General features: G+C 51.0%; 1 protein-coding gene and 1 long non-coding RNA gene across 2 annotated transcripts; both read right to left on the bottom strand.

Annotated features, from left to right (window-relative positions):
• Positions 1-305: 305 nt before the first annotated feature.
• Positions 306-3,890, bottom strand: LOC103277324 (gap junction gamma-3 protein-like). Its single transcript, XM_008074715.2, has 2 exons — positions 3,843-3,890; positions 306-1,515 (listed from the first exon to the last, which is right to left on the bottom strand). Exon 2 carries the CDS (start codon positions 1,512-1,514, stop codon positions 765-767), a length of 750 nt encoding a protein of 249 aa, XP_008072906.1. The 5' UTR covers position 1,515; positions 3,843-3,890; the 3' UTR covers positions 306-764.
• Positions 3,891-15,221: 11,331 nt separating this feature from the next.
• On the bottom strand, positions 15,222-16,861 carry LOC110594641. Its single transcript, XR_002481356.1, has 2 exons — positions 16,614-16,861; positions 15,222-15,765 (listed from the first exon to the last, which is right to left on the bottom strand). It is a non-coding gene; the product is annotated as an uncharacterized LOC110594641 (long non-coding RNA).
• Between the last annotated feature and the right edge of the window lie 1,785 nt (positions 16,862-18,646).

Raw genomic sequence — 18,646 nt, 5'->3', positions numbered from 1 at the left:
CCCCGTGATTTCTTCCCCCCAACTCCAACCACACCAGACATTTCCTCTACTTGCCCAGAAGGCAAATGTTCACCGATACACTCAGCTATCTCCTCTTCTCTGCTCACGCCCCAGGCAGAGACAGCAGGCACCCTTGCCTCCAAATCGGGATTCCCAAGGGAGATCATGGGTTTGGCTTGGAGGGCAGCGAAACTCACCTCAAATACCCTTCAGCCTAAGTGGATTCCTTGGAGGAATCTAGAAACCAAATTGACACCAGGCTCTTTCAAAAGAGAAAAGCACACACAATTTATTGTTGCATGCACCTGGGAATCTTCACAAGAAAATGAAGTCTGAAGGAGAGGAAAAGGAAGACGCTTTTATCATCTTTAAGAAGAATGGTGAATTATAGAAAAAGATGACGGGACGGAGGGCATCTGGCCTGAAAACACAGATTTCTGGGGGAGTCGCCAGGAGATGATGGGCAGATGCAAAGGCAGGGGAAGGGAAGGGCTGCTCTGCTAAGTGCACTCGTGAAGGTCCGTCGTAACCCCAGTTCCCTGGCGATAGGGCTACTTTCTCACCTTGGCACAGGGAGGACGCCCTCCCAGTGGAACCTCTGTGGCCGGCTGCAGGCCGGAGGAGACAGGTCAGCCACCCTTTCTGAAACCACAGCCCACCTGGCCACCGGCACGGGTGCGGCGACCAGGAAACATGATCCTTCTTCCACAGGACTGCGAGGTCAGCGTCTCCGGGAAGGAACGGATCTCTGGCCAGGCAGAACTTCAAAGTGTCTGCTGACTGTTGCTTGTGCTGCCCAGATCAAGGGCGTGACTGGGAGACGAGGTCCCACCCGGGAACTTCCCTCGGGCCTGGCGCCACCTTCCCAGACCCAGAAGCACAAGCTCCAAGAGAGTAAACGAGAGGCAGAGCCCGCTGACCCCAAACATGGCTTTGAGAAAGATGGTCTTCTCTGAGGGCCGGGAGAGGACGCAGGTCACCTCATGGGGGCAAGGCTCTGCACGGCATCCAAAGTGGCTGGGCATGTGGAGCCCATAGAGGCGGCACTGCAGCCCCAGGGCAGCCCCCTCCAGCACCAGCCGCGCCCCCAGCTGGGCCACGTAGGCCCAGAGTAGCCGGAGGCTTCCAGCCCCTGGGGCGGCCCCGCTGTGCTCCCCATCCTGGATCAGGGCTTCCTTCTCCTCCTTCCCCTTTCCCGCTTCTTCCCAGCGTGCGACCACATGATGCAGAGTGACTCCCAGGTAGAGGGCACTGGGCACCGCCAGCAGGATGACCTGGAAGGCCCAGAAGCGCAGCGGGGAGATGGGGTGGGAGGCATCGAAGCAGGCGGCCTTGCAGCCTGGCTGCTGGGTGTTGCATTCGAATTCACTCTGCTCGTCGCCAAACAGCCCAGGTCCACCGGCCACCAGCAGCGCCAGGCGGAATCCCAGGAGCACAGGAAGCAGGAGGCGTCCCACGGGGCTGGAGTGCCGGCTCTCCTCTGCCAGCAGCCGCCGCAGGAACCGGCCGCCCATCCTGTCACGGGCGTTGGAGAAAGGTGGTCACCAGAGGTGGACTCTGAACTCAAGGAGGATCCCTGGCTACTGGGGGGGGGTTTGTATGAGTCCTGTCACCAGCCCTGGTCCTCCCCCTGGCGTCCTATGGGGTGGGGCCTTCTGTGCCCTACGGTGGCCACGGAGGAAGTGCAAGATTGATCTTTGGATCTCGCTGGTGCAAAGAACCCAAGATCCTGTGCAAGGTGGATGCCTGTGAAGCACCCACGTGAGTCTAGCACTATGCAGATCACCTCCCCTGGAGGGCTACTGTCCTCCCAGGAAGCAGTGGGAGGTGGCCCACCTTGCTGGGTGGCAACCTCCGGGCCTTGACAGATGTGTCCTACGCACTGATGAGTTGAGAGGGAAAAAGTATGTTTTTTTGAAAATGTCACAGTGTCATTAAAAGTAACTGTTCACTCTCATGGAGTCTGAGAGAAAGGCTCTCTCTAAAACTATTGCTTGTAACCTAAACAACAACAACAACAACATAAGATATAAAGTTTGGAAGACGTCCGTGTAAGTCATATTTAAAAATGCAATAAGAGATAACCTGCATTTAACATGAATATGCGCCATAAAGAAATTCAGGCTCAGGTGCAGTAGTCTGGATGAAATTATTTTAAAGGCAAGAATAGCCAGAATGCACAAACATAAGCTTCTTTTGTTTGGTCCTTTTTCTGTTTGTTTGTTTGGGTTTTTTGAGCTGAGGCTTCACTCTGTAGACCAGGTAGGAGAGCAGGGGCACAATCACGGCTCATCAAAGCCTCTGCCTCCTGGACACAGGTGAGCCTTCTGCATCAGCCTCCGAAACGCTGGGGCTACAGGAACAGGCCATCATGCCAGTCTAATTTTGATTTTTTGTAGAAACGAAGTCTCACTGTGTTGCCTAGGCCAGTCTTGAACTCCTGGATCAAGCGATCCTCCCACATCGGCCTCCCAAAGGAGATTACAGATATGCGTCCCCACACCCAGCCCTAATTCTGTGAATTTTAAATTAACACACGATGAACCTTAAAACCATTATGCTGAGTGAACTTAGCCAGAAGCAAAGATAACATATTGAATGGTGCCATTGACAGGAAAGATCCGAAAATACAAATCCATCAAGGCAGAAAGTAGATTACCAGTCAGCAGGAGCAAAGGGGAGGCGGAATTGGGGAGAAATTGTTAACCGGACAGAGTTTCTTTCTCGAAGGAGGGAGTGGTGATGACTATGCGGCATCATAAATGTACTAAAACTTTATCTTATGCGAATTCTACCTCAGTTTTTTAAAAACTGTGATTGTTGGACGAAAAGTACAGTGAGGCTGGGTATGGTGGCTCAACCTGTCATCTCAGCGCTTTGGGAGGCCGAGGCAAGTGGATTGTCTGAGCCCGCGGGTTTGAGACCAGCCCGGACAACTTGGCACAGCTTCGTCTCTACAATAAATCAAAAAATTAGGCAGGCGTGGTAGCGCACACCTGTAGTTCGGCTACATGGAAGGGCGAGGTCCAAGGATCACCTAAGACCAGCAGGTCAAGGCTGCGGTGGCCGTGAGCGTGCCCCTGCATTCCAGCCTGGATGACAGAGTGAGACTCCAACTCAAAAAGAAAAATTAATTCTAAGCTCCCTCCACTGTCCTGTGAGCCACAAATGATCACTATGGTGTCTCACTCGGTGGCCAGAAGAGGGCTCAGAGTAAACACTGCCCTTGATTTCAAAGCTCCCGGTTTCCAGGAGTGAGTCTTTGTAGATGCAGCCCAAGCGTCTGTTTCTCCTTCTACCTGTTCTCTCTGCCCGAACACCGTCTCGCGTCCCAAGGCCCCAGCCACGCCTGACCTCAGCCTTCACCACCCCAGCCTCAGATCCAGGGCTTCTCCTCACGCTGGAACGGAATCCCGGTCATTTTCGCTGCCTTGGGGATGTGGGGTTTGGGAGGCCAGAAGCGCGTAAGCTTGCCCAAGGAGCCAAGCCCAGACTTGTTGATCAGCAAGGTTTCCAGGCTCTGACCTTGATTTTCAAAGCTCAGAGCAGGAACCTTTCAGGGTGGGGAGTGCCAAAATCCAGAGCCTTCCGATTACATCAGCCCTAGGTTGACAACATCTCCCAGGTAGATTATTTCCCTTTGTAAACGTTTAACAATCATAGTGTGGCCTCACCAGAACATTCCACAGCCTCTTATCCCAACAGGAATAGGAAAGATTCAGAAGCCATGGGGGATGAGAGGAGGAAGGGGCCGGGAGGGGCGCCGGAGGGGCGGGGGAATGAGCCCCACTGCCCCTCTCTGGCCTGCTCGTCCAGGGCCGCCTCCTGCACGTGTCACTCACCTGGTCACTGAGCAGGGACTTCCGTCCACAGGCAGAAGGGCAGAGGGAAAGGAGGCCTCATGCCGAGCCTCCTGACTGTTGACTCTCCCCCAGGCCCGCCTCCTGCGGAAACTGCCACCCTCCCCCCACCCTGTCCCTTCCCGGACGCCTTAGTCAGAAAGGAAGGCGGCTGGAGGCAGGCCAGCTGCCAGAGGAGGCAGGAGCATCTTGGCTTTCCGAGCTGGAACAAGCTGTGGAATGCTCCTGGAGCCAACAATGGTGCAGGGTGGGACGACTGGGAAGAACGCTTGCCTTTGACCCTGATCTGGACAGTGTGGCTCACAGAACCCAGGACACCGAGGGGCCCAGGCAGCGGGAAGGAATGCGGCCTCCTGTCGCTTCACTCGACTGTCTCCAAGCTGCCTCTCTGAGCCCTCTGTCTCCGGTCTGCCACCGTTCTCTGCCAGTTCTCAGTAGAACTCCCAGAATAAAACGGTCACCCTCGCTCTCTCCAGTTCTTACCTCGAGCCGCTGCAGCCTGGCTGAATGTGGTGCCCGCCGTCCCTCCACCTACCCACCCACCCCTGGCGAAGCCTGGGTAGATGGAAGAACTCGAATCACTCTATAAAAAAGACACCTGCACACGTATGTTTATCGCGGCATTGTTCACAGTGGCGAGAACATGGAACCAACCCTGCTGCCCATCGAAAGAGGACTGGATTTTAAAAAATGACGCAGCCATAGAGAAAAACAAAATTATGAACTTTGCAGCAACTTGGGTGGACTTAGAGGCAATAATACTGAGTGATCTTTCCCAGAAACAAAGGACTGAGTACCACATGCTCTCAGTCATAAGTGGACCATGAACAAGAAAAGGATTGGCAGGAGCGGGAAATGCCGAGGGGAGCAGGGGAGCAGGATTGGCAGTAGTGGGAATCTGCCTGGGGAAGGGGGGGGTCACACACATCAACAAGGGTCCCTGCATAATGAACGTGTGTACACCTAACCCTGAATTGTACCCCACATTAAAAAAAAATAAGTTTAAAGGAAAAAATAATAAAATAATTTAAAAAATTTTTTTGAATGCCTGGACAGGAACTGCCTTAGAGCTCTCAAGGGAATGGCAAATGGCTGACCCAAGGCCAAACGTGGTCAGCTGATGGCAAAACAGTAATGTATGTAACACGGGGCGAGACCACCTGATCAGGCTCAAAGAACACGTCCGTTCATTCATTCCTAGGTATTTTATTTCATCTGAAGTTACTATGGATGGGTTTATTTTTTTCTTTAATATTCCCTGTTTGTTGCTGAGAGGTAGAAAACCTACTGCTTTTGTATACTTTTTTGCCATCCACATTTCTGTACTCTCTTGTTTATTTTGACGAACTGGCCATTGGTTTCCTTGAGTATTCTAAGTAGAAAAAACCCACCACCTGCTGGTAAGTGTGCTGAATTTCACGACTTTTACTGTTTTAACTTCTCACTTTCTCTTTTCTTAACGAATTAACTAGAATGCTCTAGTGTTACACAAAGTGCAACCATTACTTTATAAAACTTATATCTCTACTTTGTGAAGCGTAGCAGACACTGTGAGTTGCCCTCACCAAATAATCTCCCTCCTTTCTCTGTGATAACTGAAAGCAAGCCCTCCGGTTTGGACAAGAACAGCCAGAAATAGAAAGCAGGGCTCAGCCTGTGGTATGTACAAGGGGCCTAACTTCACTCAGTGAGACGTAAACAGAAATGAGGCAAGCCAAGGTCTCTTGGGGTCTGTTCTGCACTCCACTATCACAAGCCCCCCAAGCATGAAAATACAGAAAATCTTAAGTGCCTTCAGGGGAGATTCCAGGCACTTAGCGAGCCTTCAGAAGTAAACAAGCTATTTGATGAACAAGAAAGCAATCGCAGCCAAAAACAGCCAAGGAAGTTAGACTCACGAGACGACTAGTCCCTTACAGGCACTCAAAGTAAGGTTTTATATGTCTCTGAGTTGTTTCTAGAAACCCAGACCCCCACCATATGGATCTGCTGGCGTGCAGATCTCAGGATGATCCACCTGGAATAGAGTGACTGCATGGGCTCCCAGTGTTGTCCGTCCCAGCAAGCCATCCCATGCTGGTCCTAGCTCTCGTATGGAGCCCAGACCTCCGTCCTCTCACTCTCTATCCCGAGCTGCAAGCTAAGCTCCCAGTGACACTCCACTTTCAGTATCCTCTCCTCAACAGGTCTGATCCTGCCTGCAATCCTCTGCAAGGTCACCCTCAAAACCTGGCTGACTGTTGCCTGCTGTCTGTCCTCTCAGACGAGAGGTCATCCTCTCTTCCTCTGAATCTGTGAGCTACTCAAATTCTACCAATAAAATCCTTTTGGGTGTAGGGGGAAGCCGGGCTTACATAGCCAACTGATATCTGTTGCTTGTCACATACAGCCACACCCAATGTTACCTGACACAATTCTGCAAGATTGTAGGTGCTGCCATGACAGGTACTGTGTCTGTCTCCCTTACCATCGTATTGTGGGCCTTCTGCCTGGCACGTGGTAAGATCGAAGTGCCAAGAAAGCGTAGAAAATACAAAATTAAAAATGAGGTAAAAGCAGAAAACGTGTGTCAGTATTAATCATGGTTCCTTCGTAGAGACTAATTGACAATATCAAAATACAGATGATCAGGACTTGGTTCTTCATTCCCAGGGATCCCTAAGAAGGCTTTCACACTAAAAGGCCTTTACAGATTTGCTAAGCTGCAGCCCAGAGCTGAGAAGGGTTGGTAGCCCATAGCTACTCTCAGCTCAGGAGAGGGGCTTGTGACCCAAGGACATTGTTGGGGCTGAACGATATGCCACCCCACTCCCTTGTCCCTGTGATGAAGTCCTAACCTAAAATGTTGTACCCGAATCCTGAATCCGAGAGACCACCAAAGAGCCAGCTCCAATGCAAATCACACAAGGGTCTTTATTCAGGCTCGAGTCTGGGCTCACATCCGTAACCGGCGCAGCGGTACAGGAACGAGAGCCCCGACCCAGTGCAGCAAGCAGCTTATATACCCAGTTACAAGGGAGGGGAAAGAACTTTAAACTTGTTCGCACACAATTGGGTAATTTCTCCTACTGGGTACAGGGGCGTTTGGGATTGGTTGGTTTGTATGGTTGCGGGTCACGGCTGACCGTGGTTGACCATCAACGGTCAGGAGGGCTGGGTGGAACTGGTTGGACATCTGGAATGTGAGATTACTAGGGGAGTGGAGCAGGAAATGGGGCCAGAGGGTCTGCACCGTGACTCCGCGGTTTTCTTTTGGTATGTGAACTTGTTTACCAAAAGTACACTACTGGGCTTGGGCGGGAAAGCAAGCATACATCTGAGTTTTAAAAACAAGTTTCAATATACATTCAAAATAAGCTTCAACCTACACTTAAAACAAGTTTTATCACACAATTATGAACGAGATGGCCCTTGAGCTCCTCACTAAAATGTGACTGTATTTGGAGGCAGGGCCTTTGATCAAGTTAAAATGAAGCCAGAGAGGTCAATCCTCATTCACCCTGACCGGTATTCTTACCAGAAGAGGAAACGCGGCCTCCCAGAGACACTACGGGGTGTGAAGACCACGGGACGAGGCTTTCAGAGGAAGCTGCATGGAGGCCAAAAAGAGAGATCTCAGGGGAAATCCACCCGGCCAGCCCCTTGATCTTGAACCTTCAGCATCCAGAACTGTGAGGAAATAAATTTTGGTGGCTCGAGCCCCCCCAGTCTGTGCTCTTTTGCTATGACAGCCTCAGCAAATGACCACAGGGGTACGTAGGAACAACAGGGGCTGAAAGGACACAACCAGGTCGAAGGCATGTGCTCTGGGACCACAGAAACCGCATGAGCTTCTCTAGAGGGTTGCTGATTCTCCTCCATCCCCCAGGGTTTGAGAGTCACTGCTTAGACATTTGTCACTCATGGTGGAGACGGAGAGAGAAGGAGAGTGAGCAACGCCAGGCTGCTCACCCTAAGCCACTTGCCCAGCAGGAAGAGAGCCGATTGGAAGGCGGTGCGTGGGGCAGAGACTAATCTCTTCTTTTCTTTTATTTCCCTTCGGTTTTGACGTCGTCTAACGTCAATTCTAAGGAAGCTGAACTCCCATAAAAAGCCAAGAGAGGAAACATGAGGATGTGATTGAAGTGGGGAAATAATTATGTTCAAAAATATACAAAGAAAAGTCAGTGTGGCTTTTAATCATCTGAACCGATTGCATTCTAGGGACTTCGAAGTTCTAATGACTCAAGAGCTTCTATTCCTGAGGAGAGGAAATAAAACAAATGAAGTTAACTGAGAAAGGGAGTGGCAGCTTGCTTGCAGGAGGAGGCTGTCTGGGGGGGGGGTCTTCCCCCTTCGGCTTCTGGCACTGATGGGGCAGGAGGACTCGCGTGACTTCGGGGTTTCAGGGAAAAGTTCTGCCAGGTTTCTCAGATTGGACCACCTGAGGTTTCATCTCCCTGCTACTCTTAGTTTAAATACGATCTATACGCCGGGCTTGGTGGCTCACCCTGTCATCCCAGCACTTTGGGAGGCCGAGGCGAATGGATTCCCTGCACCCGCAGGTTCGAGACCAGCCCAGGCAACTTGGCGAGACCTCGCCTCTACAATAAATATAAAAATGTGGCTAGCGCATACCTATAATTCTGGCTACTTGGAAGGCTAAAGCAGAAGGATCACCAGAGCCCAGCAGGTCGACGCTGAGGTGGTCATGGTTCTGCCACAGCACTCCAGCCTGGACAACAGAGTGAGACTCTGACCTCCCCCCCAAAAAAAGAATGATCCATGCCTGTTATTAACCTCCCAGGTAGAAAGCACTCCAGCCTCCTGGAGGTGAGGAGTAGGGTTTTCAACACACATTTGGCCTGTGGGCTGAAGCCACTCAGCATCTTAGGGAGAAATACGGCTCCCTCCTAGTCCGGGGATGGGCCAAGATGCCTTGATTGAACCTCTCCCTGAGCCCAAATTCCTGACTGGAGAAAGAATGTAGCTGGCAACTCAGTCGGGATGAGTGGGAAGGGCATTCACTGGGGAGATCACCTGCTGTGGCAGATATGGGTCCAGCCGCCCACGCTATCCCAGTTTGAGCCAAACATTCAGCGTTTCAGAGGCACACTGGTTGCAAAGTAGCTAAAGCCTGAAAAGCAGTGCTAGGAAGGGAGAAGCCACCTTGATTTCACCTCTGAGTTCCCAGGAGCCAAGGAATTTCTGGACAAGTTACCTGGAGAAGACCCCGCACAGGTGAGCTCAGCCAGCCTGCAGATTTGCTTTTGGACCGTGGGCTGTGCTGAATGTGCGTCAGACTTGTTTGGAGGGCCAGGCTTTGAGGATGATCTTGCAGAGGATTGCAGGCAGGGACAGGCCGGTGAGGGGAGGAGGCTGAAAGCGGGGTGTGACTGGGAGCTTAGCTTGCAGCTGGGGATAGAGAGTGAGAAGACGGAGGTCTGGGCTCCATACGAGAGCTAGGAAGGGTGGAGTAGGAACAGCATGGGATGACAACACTGGGAGCCCACGCAGTGACTGAGAGCACCAGAAATTCTATTCCAGGTGAATCATCTTGAAAACTGGTCCTCAGGTGAGACGCAGGGAGTTGCTTTTTCGTATAGTAGAGTCAAGACTCAGAATGTCCCAATCGGGTGGGCTTGGTGACTCAGCCTGTCATCTCAGCAATTTTGGAGGCCAAGGCGAGTAGATTGCCTGAGCCTGAGGGTTCAAGACCAACCCTGGCAAGCTGACAAGACCTCGTCTCTGCAATAAATCAAGAATCAACCTGGCGTGGTATCGCACACCTGTAGTTCCAGCGACGTGGAAGGCTGAGGCGGAAGGATCGCCGGAGCCCAGCAGGTCGACACTGGGGTGGCCATGAGCATGCCATGACTCTCCAGCCTGGGTGACAGAGTGAGACTCTAACTCAAAAAAAAAAAAAAGAATGTCCCAGTCTCTGCGAAGTCGTGTGGATCCTGGGTTCCCAAGGGCATGGGCGGTGACCATGGAGGGGAGGTCAGGGAAGGACTGGGATGTACTGTGAAAGCAGAACAGAGAGATCTTCAGAGGGAGCTGGTGCTGTAGATCAGGACCAGGAGTGCCTGGGGAGGCATTGAGAGTCCTGGTCCACAAGAGAAGTATGAGCTGAAGACTCATCTTGGGGAGCCTTTGGCAGATTCACGGTTTTTTAACTCCAGGGGGAAAAGTGGAAATCCTAGGAGACGTCATACATAGAAAAAGTGCCACTCGCAGAGTCTCCTGCCGCCAAGACCAACGTCAAGAGAAATTAGAGGACCCCCATGCCAGGAGGGCTTCACTGATAACTCCTGAGACCTTGAGACTGTCTTCTCTCCCTGGAGGAATGCGCGGGAAATAGTTCGCCAAGTAGGTGGAGGCAGGAGACCCAGGCATGGGACTTAACACCTTCCCGGTTAAGGTCCTCTCCAGTTTGGCTGAGCTCTGCTTGTTCAACCTTATTTTCCACTAGAATTTGCTATTCCCTATCCCAACCAAACAGACCTTATTGGTCATCAGACATATTGTAGTGTTTTCTCTCTCTGACCTTTTCTCATGTATTTACCGGTTCACCCAAACACTATGTATTATCTACTGTATGTTTCCTTCTCTAACAAGCACTGGAGACGCAATACGACAAGGGAGGTGTTAGGTAAGACCCTCCGGGGGGTGTCTGATGGGCAATCCATTGCCATGGGAAAAATGCAAATTGCACAGAAGTTAGACTAGAAAATATAGTTTATTTAGAAAATAAATTAGAGACAGAGAGAGGGAAGATTCACCTCCCCAAGAAGGGGAGGGGGCCAAGCTAGGAATCATGGCAGCCGTAGCCCCCAGAGACACATGGCCAGACCATAGCTTAGAAAAGCCGTGGCGACTGGCTGCTTGAAGTCAAATCCTTCTCAGTCTTGCCTTTGATCGGGGCAGGTGATTAAGGTGATCGGGTGTGGTTTTTCCCATGTCATCACGAAGGAGCAGGCACGCACAGGTTCTGACATCAGGTGGTAGACAGTAGGCAGATGGGTGGGTTAGTCGCATGCTGTTGCCATGCTGTCTGCCATGAAGGGCGTGAAGGCTAACTTGTTTACAAAACAAACTGGGGGGAATCTGTAAAGCAGTGATCAATGGCTCCCTCTGAGAAACCAGTTGGGTCCTTGGCGAGTGAGAGGGTAAGTTAAAGTGAACTGAGGGAAAAACAGGACAGATCTAGGCAATGTTAAAATGGCTGCTCTTTGGCTATACTGAGCCCATCTTATGTCCCTCCAGTAGGTAAATCCTTTCCTGTCCGGAAATCGTTTCACTTTTGGCAAGCAGTCTTAGGTCTCATTAAGGTCTTGCGATCTCCCCTGAAGTCTTTGGCCCTGCAGGACTTTGCATCGGCCTGTCTGAGCGGTCCCGTGCCACCCTCTCCTCCTCCACAGCTGGCCAGGACTTGGGGCTCCTGAGGTTTCATCCCCCACCCCCACCCCCACTCCTCTCTCCTGTCACACATGAGACCAGATCTCACATCTCCATCCTCCTTAGCTCTGCCCTGCATGTGGAGACTTGGAGTTTCTTCATTCTCTAAAATATGTATTACCGCCCTTGTATTTGTTCTGGATACATATTCTGAAACAGCAGTGTCTATATTTTTCTCTCCTATTTGAGTTTTCTTCCTTGGGGCATTCTACTGTTCAGATAGAGCTTCATACCAAGAGGAATGAAACGTGGGTTTCAGAGAACAAAGAAGTGATTTCTCAGGTTTGATTTTTAAATCAGAGTCAGACTATCAGAAAAGAGAAACAGCCACAGTCATTGAATTTGAGCTTTCAAAAAAGGTCAGATGGTTGACTTCGCCTTCTGAAAGATGGGAATAAATTTCTTCAAGTGCTCAGCTTGGAGAACGGATTGCAGAGTAATGTAGAGTGGGAAGTTGAGAACAGGATATGAAGGACATTCTTGTTCAGAGAAAGGTAAAGCACAGCCCTGGGCAGGTGAGGCTTCGTAGAAAGGTGAAGTGTGAGAGTCTGCTCTGTCTCTTGGCGATGAAATCTGTGCTCGGCGGTTGGTGACTCGGTTGAACAAACACACTCAAGGATTGGGAGGAAGTCCAAGAGCTGTAGGCTTCTTAGAACGAAGAACCCGAATTCCTGGATTCAGTAAAGCGAGTCCTGCCTCCTTGAGTTGCATCCTGGAGGGATGAGGATTCTCAAAGAAGATCGTGCTGTGCGTGCTCAAAGCCAACGTGGCGTGGGAAATGTGGAGCAGCTGAAGCGAAGAGCAGTGTCTCACAGGAAATGAGGGCGTACAGGAGAAACTGAGGCACAGAGGAAGCTTGAGTTTGTGATGGAGCGTTTGCGGAGTTGTACCCCTTCACGGCTGGAGAGACCACGGCTACAGCTAAGGGACTTTTCTTTCCTCGTCTTCAGCCACCCTTGTTTCATCACCTTGCTTTATTTTTCCACTGAACTATTTATTGGTTTACATACGAATGTTCAGCATCCCTTCTCTAAAATATAAATACGCGAAATCAGGAACAGGTCAGGCTCATTAACTGTATATCACTGGAACCCAGAACAGTCATGAGACACATGGTAGGTGCTCACCAAATATACGTTGACTCCATGAAAGAAGAAGGAAGAGAGGGGCCCAACTGGGGCAGATGCTGCTGAGAGGTAGGGCAAGACTAGGGAAGAACCACATTCATGAGCTTTGGTCTGGGTACCCTGGGATTTATGGGTGACCTCGGAAAGAGCAGTTTCGCCGGAGGTGGGAGCAGATGCTCCTGCGGGATGGCCATAGAGTGAGTGGGATGGGATAAAGCAGAGGCTGTGCATGTGCTTAACTCTCTTGATGAATTTTTCTGTGAAAACAGAAGAAATGCTCACGGGAGGAGGTGCTATTTAAGCTGTACCTTCAAAGGGGGTATTGTTATCATCAGAAGTGAGGGCCTACCCTATGCAGGAAAGAACTGGGCCTACCTTTTCTTACTGAGTCTCTGGTGCTTATGAGAGTAGAAAATCTTGGGTGAATTCATAAATACATGAACAAGGGCCATAGAAAGAAAGCACCAAATATGTCTGAGGACCAGCGAGCAGTACTTGGTTGAAACAGCGTGTTCTAGTGGAAAGTAAGTTTCCCAATGCCACGTTAAAGAGGAACTTAATAGGACAGGTGTTTAAGAATACATCTGGAGCCGGGCTCGGTGGCTCAGTCTGTCATCCCGCGCTTTGGGAGGCTGAGGTGAGGGGATTGCCTGAGCTCGCGGGTTCAAGACCCGCCTGGGAACTTGGTGAGACCTCATCTCTACAGTAAAATTAAAAAACCAGTCGGGCATGGTAGCGCATGCCTGTTATTCCAGCTACTTGGAAGGCTGAGGCGGAAGGATCGCCGGAGCCCAGCAGGTCGAGGCTGTGGTGGCCGGGAGCGGCCACTGCACTCCAGTCTGGGTGACGGAGTGAGACTCCAACTCAAAAAAAAAGAATACATCTGGGCCGGGATCAGTGGCTCAGCCTACAATCCCAGCATTTTGGGAGGCCGAGGTGAGTGGATTGCCTGAGCCCGCAGGTTCAAGACCAGCCCGGGCAACTTGGCAAGACCTCATTTCTACAATAAAAAAATAAAAGATTAGCTGGGTGTGATAGCACACGCCTATAGTTCCAGGTACTTGGAAGGCTGAGGTGGAAGGATTGCTGGAGACCCCTAGCAAGTCAATGCTTTGGTGGCCTTGAGCATGCCAATGCGCTCCAGCCTGGGCGACGGAGTGAGACTCCAACTCAAAAAAAACCAGAATACATCTGGTTGGCATCTTTTGCCTAATTCAGGGTGCTTCATCTCTCCGGTGTGCTTGGTGAACAACCCTCACAGGAACCCTTTAGAGAGACACAAGTCATCTACGGGACTAGGGGGTCATTGAAGGAGGCCTGAGGAGGCCCAAAGTGGGGCCTTCTCAATTTGCACTTGCAGTTGGTCCTGCTCACAAGAGAATCTGCCTGTGGTTCTCTGTCGGGGGGTAGGAGGACCCACGGGGCTGTGGTTCTCGGAAGTCCTTGTCATCCCTGGTGCGCCCAGTCTAGGCCCAGGGCCCAGCCCTACTCCCTGGTCATCGCCTTGGTCGGGCTGTAGTGACCCTCCCTCGTCAGCTGCTTCGTGCCCACCTGGATAGGAACAGCCTTTTGACTTCCTCTTGACAAGCTGTCTTGGGTCTTCACGTCTCCTCTGAAATCTCATAATCTCTGGGAAGTTTTTTCCGGGTGTCTGAGCGGCTCCATGTCCCGCTTCTCCCCGCCCCTACAACTGGCTAGATTTGGCTCTTCCGAGGTTTCCTCCCCTCCAGAGTTCCACCCCTCTCTCCTATCATAGACGAGAATGGATCTCATGTTCCAATCTTCCTTAGCTCTGATTTGCTCATGTGGACTTTCTATCTCTTCACTGACTGAATGTTGGTCCCCTGCCTTTTAATTGTTCAAAATTTCATCAGATTTTGCAATATCATTAGCAAGCTTCTCTCTTTGCCCTCTACAGTTCAGATAGGAATTGTTTGCCCTACTAGAGAGGAATGTGGATTTCATGTGGACCGACAGAAGCAAATTCTCAGATTTGGTTACCAAAGTGAGTCAAAACAGCAAAAACAAAAATATTGGCAGTCAATTTTAGCTTTTAGGAATGGTAAGGTGATTGACTCAGAAGTCAGAAGGCTGGGAAAGATCTCCTTCAGGAATTCAACATCGAGGGCTACTTTGGGGGTAATGCAGAGTGGGAGACTGAGGATAGAATGTGAGGAACATTCTTGTCCTGAGGAAGGAAAGCTCAGTCAACGGCAGGGGAAGCTTTATAGAAGGATAAGATGTGAGAACTCCGTGTTGCCTCTCAGGGTTAGTTGGCTGCTGGTGACTCAGGAGAACAGGCACATTCATGGGATTTGGAGGGAGTCTAAAAACCTCAGGGCCAACCCACCACAACCACAATCTCTGCTTCCTTGAGTTGTGCCCTGGAAGGATGACAGTTCTCAAATGAGCTCTGTTGTGAGGATCCAAGAACTACATGGTGTGGGACATGTGGAGCACCTGAAGTGGAGGGCGCTGTGTCACAGAGAGTGAGGGGCTATGGGGAAACTGAGGCACAGGACAGGCACAGGTGTGTGTTAAAGAGGTTGTGGTGTTCTAGCACCCCACGGCCAGAGGGGTCATGGACACACTAGTGAACCTCAGCATTGGATGCCTGAATATATCCAAGGGACCAGGAGGTCCAGGTCTTACTTGGAATTGCCCGGGTCAACTTACCCAGAAAACAAGCTCCCAGTGGACACCAAGAATTCCAAATAAGTCCACACTTGGGAGCGGAACCATGCTGAACTCAAGTCACATCCTACCAGCAGCTCACAGTTAAATATACCTTACCCTGTTGTGCTAGGCAAGAAGATGTTTATTAGATACCACAGGTGAGACCATGAGGGGGTTTTCCCAGTAAAGAGCTTTGTCGGTGAGTCAGCCCAATGCCTGACATTTCAGTCTTCTGTCTCCAAATCCAAGACCTGTCTTCTGCTGGAAACTGCTCTCCAGATCTTGTGGTGACGTTGAGGATGACTCTTCAGTTCAGATCTCTTGTGCCAGGCAGAAGGGGCAGCCACTGGGACTGAGACTCCAGGGCGCCTCGAGCTCTTTCTTCTGGACTATTGTCCCAGGGCACAGTGAGGGGCTTAACCAGGGCACGGTGCTCCATGCAGCAGGTGTAGGGGCTCCGTCTTCGGGAGGGGGGACTTCCACCACCACCCACCACCACTAAGTACCATTTCTACTAGGAAGGAAATCTTCTCGTGACTGAGAGTCCAGCACCTCGCCAGCCAAAGTCCAGTCCAGACGCATTTCCCGGGGGCAGAAGCCATAAGCCAAGCAACTGAGTGATCTTTTTCTTCATGTCTCATAGCAGGTGACCTACCCAGGAGGGTCTGTGGAGGGATAGAGTGTGACTCTGAGGGCTTGAGGTCAACTTCTCATGGCCCACGTCTCTCCTCACCCCCTGGATGTCGGTGGTCAGAAGGGTCTAAGCTCACTCCCTGCCTCCCCCAGGAAACCTTCGCAAAGATCAGCTAACGCTGTCCCCGAGCCTTCCCTGCTGGATCGTGGACTGCCTGTGTCTCCTCCCCTTCCCCGCCCCACCTCACGGCACATCACGCTCTCATGGAAACAAGTTGCGAGCGCCCCACACCCTCCCCCACGTTCCCCCACACCTCAGTGTCTTTGCAGATTCCCCCTCCCCCAGTCTCAGCCCAGCACCCCATCCTGCTGCACTGCCCACTGCTGCCTCTCGTGCGTCTCATATCAAAGTCTGCACTTGCGGACTTTAATTCTGCTCACACGGGCTCATGTTCGCCCTTCCGGGGCAGACACTGTACACACCTGTCTTCTCCCCACAATCAAGACCAGAGGGATCATTCAGAGAGAAATGACCGTGGGATTTTGAGTCTGAAATATGGACTAGGAGTCCAAGCTCCGCCTCTTAGGGACAATGGTACCCTAACATCTCTGACCCCAAGCTTTCTCATCTGTCAACGGGACGTCACTTACAGAAGCTCACCATTGAATCGGAGACATTTCTCACCCACCAGCTCTAAGCTGTAGTCACCCCCCACCCCCGCCAAGGGAAGAAAGGATCCTAGGGGTTGAAAGCTGAAGGGGGCCGGGGAGGAACCTCAAGTCATGACAGATGCTGGCCTGAGATGCTCCCGGAGGTCCGAGCTTGTGCTCAGCTTGGTCTTACTCGGCTCAGAGCTAAGGGTCAGGAAGAAGCGCCTACCTCACTGGTCCAGGATAGTCACGCTGAAGCTCAGGTATATCTGCAGTGTCTGAGGGCACTCCTCCTCCAAGTAGGCCTTGGCCCGCTGCACAGATCCTGGATCTGCCTCCCACTTCTTCTTGGTGTCATAGGCTGCTGGGTCCAAGGGAATCCAGGCTGGGATACTTGCATCAAATTCAATGAAGTCCCTTCCATCGTAGGTGTACTTCCAGAATGCTCCATGGCTTCTGTTATTCTGCAGCTCACAACCGAAAAGTCCCTGCAACATGTGAAACCCTAAAGCCACCCCCAGCCCGACAGGGAATTAGTCAGCCTGGTGCCAACCCCATCGTAATAAATCTTACTCGGCCGGGTGTGGTGGCTCAAGTCTGTGATCCCAGCATTTTGGGAGGCCGAGGCAAGAGGACTGCCTAAGTCCACAGGTTCGAGACCAGCCTGGGCAACTTGGAAGACCTCGTCTCTACAATAAATCAAAAAATTAGCCTGGCCGGTGGTGCACGCCTGTGGTTCCAGTCACTTGGAAGGCTGAGGTAGAAGGATCGCCAGAACCCAGGAGATTGACACCAGTGTGGCCATGAGGGTATCGGTGTACTCCAGCCTAGGCGACAGAGGCTCCAACTCAAAAATAAAAAAATAAATCTTACTACTACATGGTTAGCAACCCATGGGAAGAAAGGTTTTTGCAAAGTAAGCATCCAATTTCTTTATCATGGCAAGTATGTGACTCCACTGGCATACAGTCTGGTTTAGCTTGTTAAGCTTCTGTGAGATAAGATCGCTCTTTCCCAGTCTGGGAAATTGAGAAATACAGACTATGGACAGAATTTTAGCTCTTCTGCGGCATTCCTTTTTATTTATTTGAATCTATAGAAAATGCTTGGAAACTTGTCACAAGCACAGCAAAGCACATTATCATATTTGATAGAAATTATTTGTAGCGTCTTATATAATATGGGACCATAGCATTTTCTCTCAGTTCTAGGTGGAGTTTATAGCGTCACCTCTGCCTTCTGTTCTGGCAGCTCACAACCAAAATCTTGATAGCCATATTCCAAATCTCCAAAGCCAAAGCCCCTTGCCCCTTACCAATGACTCTCCGAAATTGGCCTCCTCAGGCCAAAGGGACACGACATATTCCTTGTGATTCTGAGTGTTTACGTTGATGCAACACTTGTGCTGTTGGCACGGGCTCTGATAGACCTCAAACTGTCTGGGCTCCAATCCAAGATGATCTCCACCCCACACCTGGCTTCTTCCATGGACTTGAGCCAATAACCTCCTGTGCTTCTCTTTTCTCATCTCTGAAATGGCCGTGGAAATCGGCACTCTACTACAGGGTTCTCATGAGCATTGGATGTGCTAAGTGCTAGGCCTGGCACAAAGTAAGAGCTTAATAAATGGCGACCACCATCATTTTCTAATACCCTGCGTTCATCTCGTCTTCATCTTTACTCATAACTATTCACTTTGCCATTTATCTTCCAGCCAGTGAAAGATTTTCCCAGAGTCCTTCCTGGACACCATTCCTATTGCTGACAGACAGCCCAGGCCATTTTCCTTCCCAAGACTCCCCATTCCCATCTGGCAGATGTCTCCACATCTCTTGCCTCCTCTTAGAAACCTCAGAATCCATGCAGCCTCTTGGGCATTTCTGTACTCAGGAGCTCACCTGCTAACACTACTCTGTCATCATTTAGCACGAGCAGTTCACCAGGCCTGAGACTGGTTGCCTTGGAAGCAGCCCGTGTGGTTTTGGAGAAAGAGCTGAGCTGGGACACAGGAGCCCGTATCGGTGTGAGCTCGGACTCCAGCTTTTCATGCCACAGAGCCGAGGTCCCTGCCGGTAGCCGCTCCCGTGGACTGGAGGATCTTTAGGGCTCCGTGAACTCTCTCACCTGTGGGGGTTTCTTTCAATCCTGCATCTAGGGACCTCCCAGCGTGGGCGTGATTTGCACTGGGTGCTTTCTCTCCATTCACTCAACACGTTACGACAGAGCAGAAATCGACTGAACCCTATTCTAGGAGATGGGGCC

This window comes from Carlito syrichta, unplaced genomic scaffold, assembly GCF_000164805.1.
Source record: "Carlito syrichta isolate Samal-C Ts95f unplaced genomic scaffold, Tarsius_syrichta-2.0.1 Scaffold317145, whole genome shotgun sequence".
Taxonomy (NCBI): Eukaryota; Metazoa; Chordata; class Mammalia; order Primates; family Tarsiidae; genus Carlito; species Carlito syrichta.
This window is presented reverse-complemented; position numbering and strand designations above follow the sequence as displayed.

Coding starts and splice junctions, on each gene's coding strand:
- LOC103277324 (XM_008074715.2), bottom strand. CDS start 1,514: ATGGGCGGCCGGTTCCTGCGGCGGCTGCTGGCAGAGGAGAGCCGGCAC.